Source organism: Raphanus sativus, chromosome 2, assembly GCF_000801105.2.
Source record: "Raphanus sativus cultivar WK10039 chromosome 2, ASM80110v3, whole genome shotgun sequence".
Taxonomy (NCBI): domain Eukaryota; kingdom Viridiplantae; phylum Streptophyta; class Magnoliopsida; order Brassicales; family Brassicaceae; genus Raphanus; species Raphanus sativus.
This window is the reverse complement of record NC_079512.1, coordinates 6,943,975-6,959,534: the sequence shown is the minus strand read 5'-3', so window position 1 is coordinate 6,959,534 and position 15,560 is coordinate 6,943,975. Positions and strand designations below refer to the sequence as shown.

The 15,560-nt window shown below is 32.9% G+C and overlaps 2 protein-coding genes across 2 annotated transcripts; one reads left to right on the top strand and one right to left on the bottom strand.

The window, feature by feature from the left end:
* Window positions 1-5,593: 5,593 nt before the first annotated feature.
* Window positions 5,594-9,172, top strand: LOC108818493 (uncharacterized). Its single transcript, XM_018591481.2, has 14 exons — window positions 5,594-5,868; window positions 6,463-6,567; window positions 6,697-6,808; window positions 6,890-7,042; window positions 7,241-7,345; window positions 7,447-7,530; window positions 7,613-7,728; window positions 7,803-8,018; window positions 8,107-8,163; window positions 8,235-8,301; window positions 8,389-8,442; window positions 8,560-8,634; window positions 8,736-8,771; window positions 8,855-9,172. Exons 2-14 carry the CDS (start codon window positions 6,548-6,550, stop codon window positions 8,978-8,980), a joined length of 1,221 nt encoding a protein of 406 aa, XP_018446983.1. The 5' UTR covers window positions 5,594-5,868; window positions 6,463-6,547; the 3' UTR covers window positions 8,981-9,172.
* Window positions 9,173-14,112: 4,940 nt separating this feature from the next.
* Window positions 14,113-15,401, bottom strand: LOC108825385 (uncharacterized). Its single transcript, XM_018598682.2, has 2 exons — window positions 14,972-15,401; window positions 14,113-14,625 (listed from the first exon to the last, which is right to left on the bottom strand). The coding sequence occupies exons 1-2, from the start codon at window positions 15,338-15,340 to the stop codon at window positions 14,365-14,367; spliced, it is 630 nt and encodes a 209-aa protein (XP_018454184.1). The 5' UTR covers window positions 15,341-15,401; the 3' UTR covers window positions 14,113-14,364.
* Between the last annotated feature and the right edge of the window lie 159 nt (window positions 15,402-15,560).

Sequence of the window (15,560 nt, the reverse complement as noted above, 5' to 3'; positions counted from 1 at the left end):
TAAAAATTCTATTTTGGAAAGTTATAATATTTATAGAGAAATATTTTATATTTGGGATTGTGATACAGAAATTACGATAACATGAATTTTGTTAATATATGAGTACTGTTTTACAATTTTGGATCACTAGGTCTTATTTTTAAAATAATTTTTAAATGCTATTTTTAGAAAATTATCATTTTATAAAAAAATATTGTAGATTTAGGATTGTGATTTAGAAATTATGATAACTCGAATTGTTATTGATAGTTGAGTATTTGTAAAAAGTTTTGATCAATATGTTGTTATTTTTAAATAAAGTTTTTAAAAATGCTATTTTTAGAAAGTTATACTTTTTATTGGGAAATATTGTAGAGTTGGAATTGTAATTTTGAAATAAGGATAACAAGTTTTTTTTTTTAGATGAGTATTTTTTTAGAATTTTTGATCAATAGGTTGTACATTTTAAATAAAATTTTAAAATGCTATTTTGGGAAAGTTATCATTTTTATAAAGAAATATTGTGGATTTGAGATTGTGATTTGGAAATACGGATAATAAGAAGTTTTGTTGATAAATGAGTATTCTTTTATAATTTTTGATCAATATTTTGTATTTTTTTTTTAAAATAAATTCTTTAAGAAATACTAATTATGGAAAGTTATCATTTTAAAAAGAAATATTGTACATTTGTGATTGTGATTTAGAAATTTGGATAACAAAATTTTTTGTTGATAGATTAGTATTCTTTTTAGAATTTTTGATCAGTAGGTTCTAATTTTGAAATAAAATTTTAAAAATTGATATTTTAGAAAGATAAATTTTGTAGAGAAATATTGTAGACATGTGATTGTGATTTAGATATTAGGGTAGCAAAAATATTTGTTGGTAAATGAGTATTCTTCTAAAATTTTTAATCAATAGATTGTATTTTTAAATATACATTTAAAAAATGTTACTTTTGGAGTTATCACTTATATAGAGAAATATTATAGATTTTGGCTTTAAAGGTATTAAACACTCAACTTTTGTTGACAAGTCATTTTAATCATAAGATTTCGTTAACCATGCCATTTTAGATTTATCGTTAGTCAACTGTCATAATAAACAAACAATAGGCGTAAAATGACTTTTAAAAGTAGACCATCCATACCATCCTTCATACTACTTTTACTGCAACGATATGAGGGCTAATGGTAGGGGAATCATCACCGACAGGCTTGAAATCTTGAAACTCCTTGAAGTTCAACACCCTCAGTTTTGCTCCGTAAAGCTTCTTCTTCCCAGACTCAATGATCTCCAGATTCAGATGATGCATCGGAAACGTCACTTATTTTTTTATTGCAACATATTTATTGATATTAACTTGAATTTACATAATCCTCATGTAGACGATTAGTAATTATAGCTGGTACATCGAAATGAGATTCAAACAAATTGTTATTTGGAATATTAGCTTTAGCCAAAATATCTGCTACTTGATTTGCCTTTCTTCCCACCCAAGTAAACGTAATTTCTTCAAACTTCAATTCCACCATCGTATTTCTCTAATCCAGTTATAAGCTCTAAAATGTAACTTCCGTTATTACCTCAATAGCCTTTTTGCAATCAGATTGCAAAATAATTTTCTTGTATCCCCTTATCCAACAATGTTGAATCGCCCATATGAGTTATACCTTGTAGTTCACTTTCAGAAGCACTTTGACCTTTCCTTCCTATCGCTTGAACATTTACATCCTCCACTCATATTTCTTACAATGAATCTCACCCTTGCTTCCAGATCATTGTTAACAAAACTTCCATCAACATTAAAATTAATTGATTTGTCTATCCGGTGGTCTTTTCCGGAAGAGATGAGTTCTACTACCTGAAGATCTTCCGTGTTGGTGTTATCCAGCTTGTGGAAACATCACTTACTTATCATATCAATTCTAAAACACAACTATATAAGTACTCATCATCTCCATAAAAATTTCCTAAGATCCACCAAAGTATAAACACGAATGGAGGTGAAGATGCTGATAGAAACGAAACCTCTATCTTGAGATAACCAGAGAAGAAAGTAGAAAAAAAAAGATGAAAATTATGAAAAAGAGTAAAAAATGACTATTCATCATTCTTGCATACCTTTAGTTGGTTTGTTGCTGTGAGCTTAATAATAACGATGGTTTTTGGGAGGCGATATTTAGAGTATGTGTAAGAATGATGGAAGGTGGAGCAAGCGAAGGCGGGAAGCTAGTAATGATGATGCCAGTTTTAGAATGGACCGTAAAATCCAAACATGAAAGCAAATCGTGAAAGAGAGCGAGAGAACACCTCGAGATAGTTAAAGAAAAGAGTATAGGCTGCAACTGGAATGCTAAATTATGGAATGAAATTAGTTGGAATGCATCATTCCACAGGATTCCAAAAAATATTTACCAGTTACTTGAAAAACCATTTCAAATCAATTCCACATATTCCAAAAATGGAATAAAACTTAAAAACAAATCCTTTTGTAAAATATTTTCCATTTGTTCCATATTAAAAAGGCTCGTGAATGTGTGGAATGATTGGAATTCCAATTCCACTAAAAATTTCAGTTTCTATTCCAATTTATTTATCATTCCATTTTTTTCATTCCACATATGATTATTCTTTTTATTCCATGTATTTCATCTAGGAAAAACCAGTTGCAGCCATAGATATCAAGTTTTGGAATTACATTTTCTGGGGTTACATATCGAAGAGAGACTAGTCAACTTTATTATTATAGATAGATATTTTTCTGAACAACCATTATTATAGATATCAAAAATTTTAAAGTTCTAAATATGCGACGATGTATTTTAAGTGACAGAATGTCCTTGTTGCTACGATCCACATTCAACCATTTGTCTATAATATTCGAAGAAAGAAAAAATCTCTGTTAATACAAAGTCCTTGAATCTATTCTATTAATTCTGCAGTTTGCTCTATTAATAAAAGTTGTATCCACTTATTTATCCCTATTACTCTTTGAAATATTACTAAACCTACTCTAAAAATATTAACTGCCGCTAATCAAACCTATTATGAATATTGGTATTGTAACTAAATTCCCGGTAATTGTTTTATCCTTAGTTAAATTTTTAAAATAAACCAACTGGCTTTATTTTGACTTTTTCAGTTTATCTTTTGGAGAAATACGAACATAATGAAAATGAGAAAAGAATTTACCAATTCTATCATAAGTTAGACAAGAATGATGTTAATATAAATCAACATCTTAAGACCAATAAAAAGTAAAATGATCAACATCTTAAGACCAATAAATGATCAATAGCTTTTCACTGACACATTTAATCAAATACATTTAAACTAGAATCAAATAATATAAATCAACATCTTAAGACCAATAAAATTGAAATTGTTATCTTATAATCGAAAGTCTAAACAATATATATCAATAACTATTATTCTATCACCAATACTATTAAAACATGAACATGATCTATTTATATATGTGTGGTCCAACTATTTTAATACAATTATTAAAATATCTTATTAATCATTTAAAAGAAATATAATACAAAAATACAAATATGATTAAAAACATAAATATAAAATTTAAATTTCTAAAAAAAATGTAAAACAAAAAATAAACCGCCCTTTTTAGGGTATAAATTGTTAAAATGATTTGGTATGTAGTATAATCAAGTAATATTATTTATATTTTTAGTAAAATGATCAAATATATATCTGCGCTTTCAGTTAATTATATTAAAAATGCTTCTTTTTTACAGTTTCTACACGAATCTAATAATAATCTATTCTATTAAATTAGGAACATGACTAATTGATAGCCCTCAAAATTTGATTCTTTATCTGCGGGTTCTGCTCCGTTTGATCCACTGCGGGACGGGTGCCGATCAACAAATTTGAAAAATATATGGGGCGGCTGCGGGTGCGGGTCGAGTATATTTTATGCGCGGCGGATGCGGATCGATCGAATTTAAACTGAGGATACCCTTTAACCGGCAAAATTAAAAAATGATTTTTGTAAAAATATGATTTTCTTATAAAATAATTAAAATTACGAATATTTATAAAAATTAACTAAAATATATATTTATGTCAGTTTTAAAAAATATCAATAAAAATATATAAAATAATTATTTTTATTATTTTTAATATTATCTGTGGGTCCTGTGGATTATCCGTTAATTTAAGTAGAGCGGATACGGACATCATTTTTTCTACTTGTGGGTCAAGTGGGCCGAATTTTTGAATAAAAAAATGATTCAACCCACAGTGGAACGGAGCTGGGCGGGTCAATCCGCAAACCCATCACTACTTAGGGCCTGACTGGTGTAACCGCAGCGGTTGCGGTTGCGGTTGCGGGAGTTTGCGGGTGCGGGTAGTTACGGTTTTAAGCGTTTTTTAGAGATTTGTACGACTGGTACAGCTGTTAGAAATTGTTGTGTTTGCGGGATTCTTATGACTGGTAAACTACCAAACAACATCTGTTAAATAATAATTTAACAATATTTACATTTTAGGTAATTATAAAAATATTAAAAATCATAATAATATGATAAATATAAAATTTATATTTATAAAATCATATTATTCAATTTTAAAAATTTATAGAAAATATTTTAGTTTTGAATTTTTATAATATAAATTGAAATATAATATGAATATATTTTACAATTTCTATTATTTCAATTGAAAATTTTTATTGGATATTTTTAATATTATTTTATTTATTCTGTTCTTAAAGAAAAAAATTTACCCTCCCGCAACCGCAAACGCTAGCTGGAACCAGCTTTTAATTTTAAGAGATTCAGAGCGGTTTGAAGCGATTTGTAGCGTTTTCTGTGATTGTTTCAAAACGCCAACAAACGCTATGAACCGCAAAAGCTGCGTTTGCGGATGGTATCGGGAAAACCAGTCAGCCCCTTATTGATATAAGTTTAGTCCAACTATTTTAATGCAGTCATTAAAACTTCTTACTAATCATTTAAGACAATATTTTATAAAATATAATTACAGAAAAAGCACAAATATAATTTAAAATATAAATATAAAAATTAAAATTAAATTTCCGGAAAAATGTAAAACAAAAAAAATATACATGCCCTTGAAAGAACGAGTCATAATCTAATATATTTTTTAATTCAACATATTCCAGGTTAGAAATAAATAATTTCATTAACTATTTACAACGTATCTGGATTTGTTGCTTTCTTCTATCAAAATCTTATCTTCTAAAATAGTAAAAGATCCGGCGTGATTTTTGGAGAGATCTCCCAACCCACAGGCTTTCTTGTAATTTGCATCTTGAATTGTTTTTGGCAACAAATAGTATGACAAAAATTGCAATTTTTGAAAATTGAATTTTCGTAGAATTTTTTTACATTCACAATTACATGTTTGTTGTACGGAGATGCGTGCCGGTGTCGGTCGGTCCTTTGATGAATTTTTTTTGTTATTTGTCGTGCGTACTTTTACGCGCATTTAAGTTAGAGAAGCCAATCAAACCATGACAACTTCTCAACGAAAACGCTGTCGTTTGGGGTTTTTCGATATTTCAGTTTCACCATTTCTAATTTCGTTTTTTTCTATATTAACTTTTAAAGGAATCAGCTTTGAGTTTTGAGCTTCTTGGGTTTCTCTTTCTTCTTTCTCCTTCACCTAAAAGAAACGGCGAGAAAGAAAAAAGAATTCTCACAAGGGTCGCCACCAAACAACCAAGAAAGACCCCTACGCTGCGTTTCCTCCTCAGGCGTTTGGAGTCAGATCACGCGGGTTTTAACACCTCTTTCTTTGTTCTCGGTGCGAAGTAAGGGTTTGGGTTTTGTGTGGGTGAAGAGACGATTTTCTCATTCGTGCTTCTTCGATTAACCCTCCCCTCCCCTCCCCCAGGTTCGTTTTGGATTATAAAGTTTTGCCCTTTTTTTTTTTCTTTCTTTCTTGTTCTGTTGTAATCAGGATCATTTTGAAAGCCCTATCGGTTTGGGAAATTGGGTTACGTTTGAGTTTTCTCTTTAACTGCTTTTGGTTTGATTTTCGGTTTATCTGTTATATTTGGTCTGGCAATCTAAGTGAAGTGTTCTGTTTCTGTTAGCCGACGACTTGTTCTGTGATTGGTTCTAGTTTATGGTTTGTTTTTCTTGCTTTCGTCAAATCAATTTGTGATTATAGAATTGAGAACACCATGTAATGCAAGTGTTTTGACTTTTCATTTTAACTTTTTTTTTCTCATTATTGGTTTTTTGGTCAATAGTTTGTTATTCTAGTCTTTACCCCTCCTGGTTGTGGTTGGTTTAGAAGCACTCTATTGTATTCATCTTTATGTTCAAAGAAGGCCATTTCTTTTTTTTTAAATAAAATTGTATTTGATGACCAAATCTGCCTATGTTTAAATAACATAGAACATCCTATTCTGTTTGACCATGTGTATCTTCTCCTTCAAAAGACTCATTCTAGGTAATTACTCACTGTGTTTAACCCTAGCAGGTTCCTGGCTTCTTCACTGTCAGGAGGCCAGAGACAAAACCATCGAGTGACTCCTGCACTTACAATCAGTATTTTTGGACAAGTTATGGGAATCTTTTCACGCAGGTAAACACACCTCTTCTTGTCTCTTTTAAGAGATCTATGTGATTAATTCTTTTCATAGTTTTGAAGCCTACTGTCTAATTTGTTTGGAGGTGCAGAGAAGCGCTTAATTAGTCACCTTTGTTATTTCAGTTTGGCTAGTAGGAAATCAAAAGATGGAATGAAGATCATTGCAGCTGCCTTTTTTGGTGTAACGTTTGGCTTTCTGGTTGGAATATCTTTTCCATCATTATCACTCACTAAGGTTCTTTAATCATTTATCTTTCTGCTCTGTGTTTTTATCATATATATATTTTTTAATCTTCTCTCATATATTATATTCCAGGTGAATCTCCCAACAAAATTTATTCCTTCAAACGATCTCTCATATATAGAGGAAAAGGGTTCCGCAATTGCAACTCCAGATAGTCATAAATCTTGGTCTTCATCAAAGAGTAACAACAATAACACCTCATCTCGTCCAGTCGACAAATCAAAGGCATGCTTGTTCTCACTTAACATTATTCTTAAAAGTTGGGTTATCATTTTCAAGGGCAGTAAGACTCTAAGGTCTTTCCAATAATAATATCACACATTTTTGTGGATAGGTGTTACCAAATTAACAGATAACTTCTTTGTGGTCTTTAAGCACATTGGATACACTTTTTTTATGGTTTTATTTCTGACTTGTGAGCAGATATGGGTTCCTTCAAATCCTCGTGGTGCTGAAAGATTGCCACCGGGTATAGTTGCTGCTGAATCTGACTTCTATTTGCGCAGATTATGGGGTTTACCTCATGAGGTATGCTCGCTCATAAACCATTTTTCTTATATTAGTTTTAAATATCATCAAACCATTCTTGTTAGCTGCGTTTAAGTCTTAAAATAGATTTGCTTCTTTAGGATTTGGCCAGCCAACCAAGATATCTTGTGACATTCACTGTTGGTATCAAACAGAAACAAAATATCGATGCTTGTGTCAAAAAGGTTAGTTTTCATTCTCTTGGTTTTGATGTTTTTGCCTTTTAGCATCACACCATTTATTGAATTATCAAACTCTTCTCAACAGTTTTCAGGGAACTTCACTATTCTCCTGTTTCATTATGACGGCCGAGTCACTGAGTGGGATGAGTTTGAATGGTCCAAGACTGCTATACACATCAGTGTCAGAAAACAGACAAAATGGTATCAGTCTCGTTTTAGTTCTAATAATACTCCGGTGATGTTTTATGGCTATTGACTCTCTTGGCACCTGTTAGGTGGTATGCGAAGAGGTTCTTGCACCCTGATATTGTAGCGCGATATGATTACATATTCATCTGGGATGAAGACCTCGGGGTCGAGCATTTTAATGCTGAAGAGTACATAAAGCTGGTGAAGAAGCATGGCCTTGAGATTTCCCAACCTGGCTTGGAACCAAACAAAGGGTTAACATGGCAGATGACAAAGAGAAGAGGAGATCGTGAAGTCCACAAGTATGATAGGACCCCAAGATTCTCTGCCATCTTTAGTTTTCTTCATAATTTTTTTTTTTTGAAATTTTTGGTTTTTGAATTGATTCAGGATAACAGAAGAAAAACCAGGATGGTGCTCAGATCCTCACCTCCCTCCATGTGCTGCGTACGTAGCAGAAGCCTTTCTTTCTGCCTGTAACAGGGAACTAAACATTTTGTGTCATTTGACAATTGCAGATTCGTTGAGATCATGGCTCCTGTATTTTCAAGAGACGCCTGGAGATGCGTGTGGCATATGATCCAGGTTCCTTATTTCATTCATCTTACCCTTTAAATCTGGCTTCTTGTCAGTTTCACCACTTATATGCCTTACCTTAACTTTTATAAACAGAATGATTTGGTTCACGGTTGGGGACTCGACTTTGCACTCAGAAGATGTGCTGAGGTACGAAAGGGACATCTATTGTTTCTTTGTCACGCAAAAGACTGGTTTACTTAGTTTTGTAGTTACCTCTTTGTTGTATGATGACGAATCTTATGTATATTTTTCACCAAAATGCAGCCTGCACACGAGAAGATAGGTGTAGTAGATTCTCAGTGGATCATTCATCAAACTGTCCCTTCCCTTGGCAGCCAAGTAAACTCTCGTTCTCTCTCTCTATGTCCCATTTTTTTCCTCTTTCTTGATCTGACATTAACGTCTTTGCTCAAACTCTCTTTCTCTTGTGATTGCTGTAGGGTGAGGCAGTAGATGGAAAAGCGCCATGGCAAGGGGTAACAAAACTTTTCAAATCTCTCTTGTTGTAATTATGCGATGTGAGGAAAAAGAAAGACGCATAACTTAAATGTGTTTGCAGGTGAGGGACAGATGCAAAAAGGAGTGGACCATGTTCCAGAGTAGAATGGCTAACGCAGAAAAGGATTATTTCAAATCTTTACAAGTTGAAAGCTCCTCCTCCAATTCAACAGCAACCACCGTTTAAATAGGAGGAGAGTTGTTAAAATAGTCAGGCCGAGACCGCTGACAGATATAGAGTTTACAAAGTGTATTTGCATTTATACATTTAGAGTTATGTATATGATAATGTAGTGGATACTCATCTCTTAGCTTACAACAAAATCTTCCATCGAATATAAAAAAAAAAGATAATGAATGTCACAATCTTGATCCATAATAGGAATATTCTGCATCCAGTGGGCTTATGATGTATGAAATGGGTTTAAAAGTCTTGCTGAATTTCTTGAGTCAGTTCAAAACTCAAAACCATGGATTAGACATATGTGGTTCAGTTAAAACTAAGAAACCTCCAGTTTTCCTCTCACATTAACATAGTTCTCTTATGTACATCCTTGAGGTTAATTTGGTTCTTAGACTAACAGCACATTTTCTAGGATAATGATCAAATATGAGCTTGGATAATGACTAAATTTTGTAAGAGAGCGTTTTTCTGAAAGAGTATTTGATCCTCTTATGAAATGGGTGTTTCTTTCCTCTCCAACAAAGAGGTCTTTTTTGCTTGACGATGGTTTTGTCTTGCAATCATCAGGAGTGCCTTCAGGCGGTTTTGTTGTTGTAATCACGGGACGGCAGTCACTAGCCGTGTCATTCTGTTTGGAAAAAAAGAAACCATCATCGTATGGCTGCTCCAGCAGAAATGGCATGAGAAGAACTTTGAATACAATGGATTTTAATGTCTATCCTTTGTGAAAGTAGTTTCATTGATGAGTTTCTGAAAACAATGTCTTAATCTTTTTTTTTCGTTCAAAATGTAGTTTTCTTTTCAACTTCTAACTTTCAGTATAAATCGAAACAGAGTACAAATCAGCCTCACCCACCAAGAGACAGTGACAAACTAAACATGATCCTTGCCTTGATCATACACAAAAAAAAAACCATTCACCAAGCAGCCAAAAGGAAGACACATCAGAGGAGGCGGCTTTCATTTACAAAGAATTCGAACAGCTAAGAAGAATGCCCATTGACCACATAAGATTGTAATTTTTTTTCTCTGGTTCTGTTTTCCTCTTTCACAACACTCAAGAGCTGAAAGTCCGAAATCTGCCTCAGGCTCATACTTAACTCCTCAACAATGTCTAATCTCTCTCATGCTTTTCTTTTAATTTATTTATTTTAAATGTGAGATACTACTCTAAAATTAGAGTTGCTCTAAAAAATCGATTCATCAACAACATATTAAAAATAATACTCCAGTAATCCATAAACTCTCACAGATGTTTTCATTTCTTTATTACAAACAAACATTAGCACATTATTACATTTGATTTCGATTATTTTAAAGTTATCCAACATCTATACTATAAAACTGAAATACATTTGAGATACAGTTTCTGAGATGTTCTGTATCAGTTCGTGAAGTACTACATGAGGTAGTACATGTGTGTTTCATGAAGATGGGCTAGGGTTGAGTTTGTGTTTTGTGATGAGCGTGAACTTACTGAACTTGGAAAAAGAAAGATGATATGTGGTAGAAGACATATGGACGCTTTTTTCATAAAGCAAAAGGGAGTTTACTTGAAGGTGAAGTTTTCTAATAAAAATAATGGAAAGTTGCTATATGTGTATTTGAAAGACTTGGAGAGAGAGTTAAAGACTTGGAAAGCAAGTTGAAGACGTGAAGGGAAAGTTCTGGTCTGGTATATAAGGAGGGATGTGCCTTATGAGAAAGCCAGACCGATAGAAGAGAGAGAGGGGTCTCATTGTATATTGGTGTGTGTTACTTCTTGGTGTCGAAGGACATACTGAAGCAGTCTGATGGAGTCCGATGTGGACTTATTCTGGTGTCCTTGGTGTTGGCGCTTTGTGTGGTGGAGTTACCCACCGTGTGTAATTCGTGGTGAGCTTTGTGTATGCTTGGATGATCAAGCGTTTTGGTGTCACTGGTGTGTGTTGGGTGTTGACGTACTTGGTGAAAGTACTTCTGAGAAGATGGAAGATTGAAGCCTAGACTCAGGGGGAATTTAGCAATGGCGGTTTCATTGAAGAGATTTATGAAGATTGCAGCTGTAGAAGACATGGTGCTCCGGTGAGCCGGATGGTGATCTATGCATGCGTGCTTGATTCCTAATCTTTGTAGATTGCTTCTTAGAAAAGAGTGGTAGACACTAGTGTGTGTGTTATACCATATAGCAATTTTAGGTTGCTCCTTATTCTAAGTCAATGAAATCGTGATAAGGTCCCGGAGATGTAGGAAACAAACCTCGTTAACAAAATTTGTATTTCATTTACTTTCTGCACTAGTTTTTGTCGCCTCATCTGCACTAACAATTGGTATCAGAGCGGGTCACCTAAATTACTGGTGAGATCATGGATGATGAGGACGAAACTTGTTCATGAAGTAAGACAAAGTTTGATTGAAGATTGATGAAGATGGCGTGATGAGATTTCTTCATAGATTTGGAATTTGCTGATCTTCGAGTTGGTTTTTGACTATGGTGTGACTCATAGGAGGAGATTGAAGACATGATTTTCAAGCCAGTTATGATGAGTGCATATGCATAGTAAAAAAAAAGGGGAAACTGAAGATGCAGTTTTGAGAGATGTTCTATATCAGTTCGTGAAGTACTACATGAGGTAGTACATGTATGTGTCATGAAGATGCGCTTGGGTTGAGTTCGTGTTCCATGATGAGCGTGGGCTTGCTAAGCTCAGAAAAGGAAAGAGGATATATGTTTGAAGACATATGGACGTTTTCCATAAAGCAAAAGGAGTTTGCTTGAAGGTGAAATTTTCCAATAAAGATAATGGAAAGTTGTCATATGTGTATTTGGAAGGTTTGGAGAGAAAGTTAAAGACTTGGAAAGAAAGTTGAAGACATGGGGAGTAAGTTCTGGTCTGCTATATAAGGAGGGACGTGCCTTATGAAAAAGTCAGACCTCATAGAAGAGAGAGAGGGGTTTGTATATTGGTGTTTGTTAGTACTTGGTGTCAAAGTAGTGTCTGAAGTAGTTTCCAATGGAGTCTAATGTAGACTTAATTTGGTGGCGTTGGAGTTGACGCTTTGTGTGGTGGAGTTGGCCTTCGTGTGTAGCTCATAGTGGGCATGTGGTGCGTTGGGGATGACGTGCTCATGGTGTCACTGGTGTGCGTTAAGTGCTGACGTATTTGGTGAAGTACGTTCGAGAAATGGAAAATTGAAGCCTAAACTCAGGCGGGTATATTTTTTTTAATTTAATTATCATATTTGTGTTTTCTTTGTGATTATATTTGTATTTTTCTTTGTAATCATATTTGTGTATAAATATTAATCAAAATATATTTAATTAAATAATAGCAATTTAAAAATTGATCCGGTATACGTTCGATTAAGGTTGGGTTGTCGGTCGAACCCGCCAACACGCCAACCCGCGGGTTTCAGTTTTGTTTTGGTCAAAAAATACGACCCGCACAACCCGCAAACAAATAATTTATATGACACCCGCCCAAATTAATTTTGTGGCTATCCGCGGGTTATATAAAAAATATTTTTATAATCAAAAAAATATTTTTAAAAATTAAATTGTTTTTTAAATACCATATTTTTTAAAAAAGTGTTTACTTTTCTTTTTATTTTTATTTTTAAATACTTTTCGGATCGTCAGGTACCCGCAATCTAAAATCTACCAACTCGCACCCACCTCAAATAAAATATTCATAACCCGCATCCGCAAATCGATTTTTTCAAATAGTTGAACCAAATTTTTGATCCGTCCTTAAAAGGATGGATATATTTTTTGTTTTATATTTTTTAAGAAATATAATTTTTTTATAAAATCGAGGTTATAACCAATTATATTTCTGAATATTTAATTTTTCTCTAGGATATATTTAATTTTTCTCTCGCATCTCTGAACCTATAAATATAGCTGCAAAAAATATACAAAATTTGAAATTGAGATTAGTATGATAAGGAGTTTGATATAAATAGGCCTTTAAAATAGAAACTTAAGTTCCATGATAAGGAGTTCGATATACAAAAATATGACATTCCTAAAAAAAAAGAATTTATCATTATGGAACTTTTTTGTTGTTGTTGCAGTTATATATTGGCATATAAACAGTTATATATAGATTGTTTCAGTTATATTTATAGGTTCCATGTGTTTTTTTAAATTGGATTCAACTATTATCAATTGGTCATACTGCTAAATTAATATGATAGATTTTTGATAAGATGTTACACAGTATTAGAAAATTTAATTTGTTGCTTTATATATTATGGCTTTTGAATATAACTAATATTTATCAAATTATTTATTAAAAATCAGTGAGATACTGAGATTGTTACATAAATATAGTTAGAGTTCTTTAGATAGGTTTTATCTTATTAGTTTTTGAATATATGAAGATATAGTTTCTAATTTCTTTATTTTTCTAAAATAAGTTGTTCAGTATTACGAATATTTCTTTAATATTCAAAGATATCTCAATCAAAATATAAAAAATGTTTATTCAAAATCCATAATTTAAGGGGTATATTGTTTTAAAATTTATAAATGTTTCCCGTCTTTTCTCAAATCTAAACAAATTTTGCTATATTTCAGTTAAGTATATTGCTTGTTAACTTGAATTAATCCAAATTAATATATTTTAAAACTTTTTATAAGTGATATAACTAAATGCGTGTATTTGTAATATTGATACTAACATTTCATAAACATGTGTAGATCTATACAATACGGTGGTCACCAACATTTATAAGTTAATAATTTAATATTGTAAATATATAACACCTATATATATTACGAATAAAGGGTAAACTTCTTCTGGATTTTATGTAAAACTATACAACTAAAATTGTCACGAAAGCATTGTATTCATATATGTAGGTCAATCTCATTTTCATAAACAATTTGGTGAGACATAGTTTACTCACGTTTGATGTTATATGGACATTAAATTCATGTTAATGTAGTGGAGTAGATTTAGGAAATATTTGCTTGTTTAATTTAAATAATAAATTAATTCGGATGCCATATACTTGTTTTATTTAATATTCTGAAATAGAAAAAATACTACACAAAAATAGGAGATGGTTATCTGTGATTTATTAAAAGAAAACAAAACATTTAATCAAAAGCATAACTTAAAAATAAGTCAATGGCAGAGAACGGTAAATAATATTGAAATAGAAGGTCACCTCAGAAAAAGATCACCTGTTTTAATAGTATTGATATATTAGATACACAGCAACAACACTCCTTACTAATTATAAGTTCATCAAACAAGAACACTTTGTTTCTTTTTGCTAAAGTCCCTTGTTTGGTTTTAGTACGATACTGAAATATGTTTATCACGCACACATCTTACTTATAATTTTATTATTTAGCATACATAATCATTACTTCTTTTTAAACCGGCATAGTTGGGTCAGAGTCCCTTATTCCTCCACCCGGCTTTGTGGTGGCCGCCGCTATAGTTGCTGAATCGCCAGTTCTCCGAAGCCTTGAACATAACTGCATGGCCACTGCCACTGCCATGGCTGGGGTTCATGTAGACATGATGTGGTGGAACCTGAGGAGCCATAAGCCTGTCCTGGTGCTCCATCCCTTGCGCACCGTGTTGCTGCATCCCGTATCCTCCATGATATGCATCTTCATGCATCCCCTGCCATCCATTACCCATCTTTCCCTGCAAATCATCATTAACAAAATTCCCTATGGTGAGAAACCATACAAAAATTACTGAACTGTTTAATAAGAGGGACAATTGGTGCATTTGCATATGACATCATTTCATAAAAGATCCGAAATCATTAACTAGATTCCATAAATAAAATTATATGTTTTTCTGGTCAGATAAAATTATTTAATTTATACAACAAATTTTCAGCCTAGCTTCAGGACTTATATGTTTGTAAGACACCAGACAAAACATGTACAGTATAATGCATATTATAAACAGCAAAAATGTTCTAAGAAACTTTGGAACATATCATGATTAATTAGATTGTGACATATCTTAAACGATAGCTTACATTGTGGTGAAATTGAGTCATCGGAGGTAGGGTCATGAAGTTCATATGAGGTGGCTGTTGGTGGTGGTTTTTGCCGTGATTTGGCAGCACCGTAGTGCGGTGGCTCTGGCTGCTCTTATAGAAATCCTCTACGTCTGAGTCTGAGTCTTCTTCATCAAAGACAGGCATGTGAGCCATGGGTGGACGGCCGTAGTTGGCCGGAAGCCTCATGTGGTGATCGTAGCGGGATTGACGGTCAAAGTATCCTCCTTCTGACTCCTCGTAAGACATGAATTTCTTGTGCTCCTGGAAGGCATAGCCGCTGCTTCTGTGGTCCTTGTGGCCGTACCCGTTGCCATACCTATGCCCTCCGATAAGTTTGTCAAGCATTTTTTTCTTTATATATACTTATCTTAGTGTTTTTTTATATGCATAATTAAAATCATTCTGGTTTCTCTCTATATATAGACACAAATCATGTAGTGTAGTGTTGAATTGTAATAGTGTTGGATATGATTCCCCCTGGAAATTACTCCTATATCATCACGACATTTAGCTGAATCTTATTCTCTGTTCTATTACCACCATACCGAAAGTTGAGTAGACATGT

What these genes read in the sequence shown, in the direction of transcription:
- LOC108818493 (XM_018591481.2), top strand. Translation starts at nt 6,548, where the DNA reads ATGGGAATCTTTTCACGCAG. An exon ending in GTCAGAAAACAGACAAAATG is followed by an intron (nt 7,729 to 7,802) that starts GTATCAGTCTCG and finishes GGCACCTGTTAG; the next exon opens with GTGGTATGCGAAGAGGTTCT. An exon ending in TCCCTTCCCTTGGCAGCCAA is followed by an intron (nt 8,635 to 8,735) that starts GTAAACTCTCGT and finishes TGATTGCTGTAG; the next exon opens with GGTGAGGCAGTAGATGGAAA.
- LOC108825385 (XM_018598682.2), bottom strand. Translation starts at nt 15,340, where the DNA reads ATGCTTGACAAACTTATCGGAGGGCATAGGTATGGCAACGGGTACGGC. An exon ending in TGACTCAATTTCACCACAAT is followed by an intron (nt 14,626 to 14,971) that starts GTAAGCTATCGT and finishes GATGATTTGCAG; the next exon opens with GGAAAGATGGGTAATGGATG.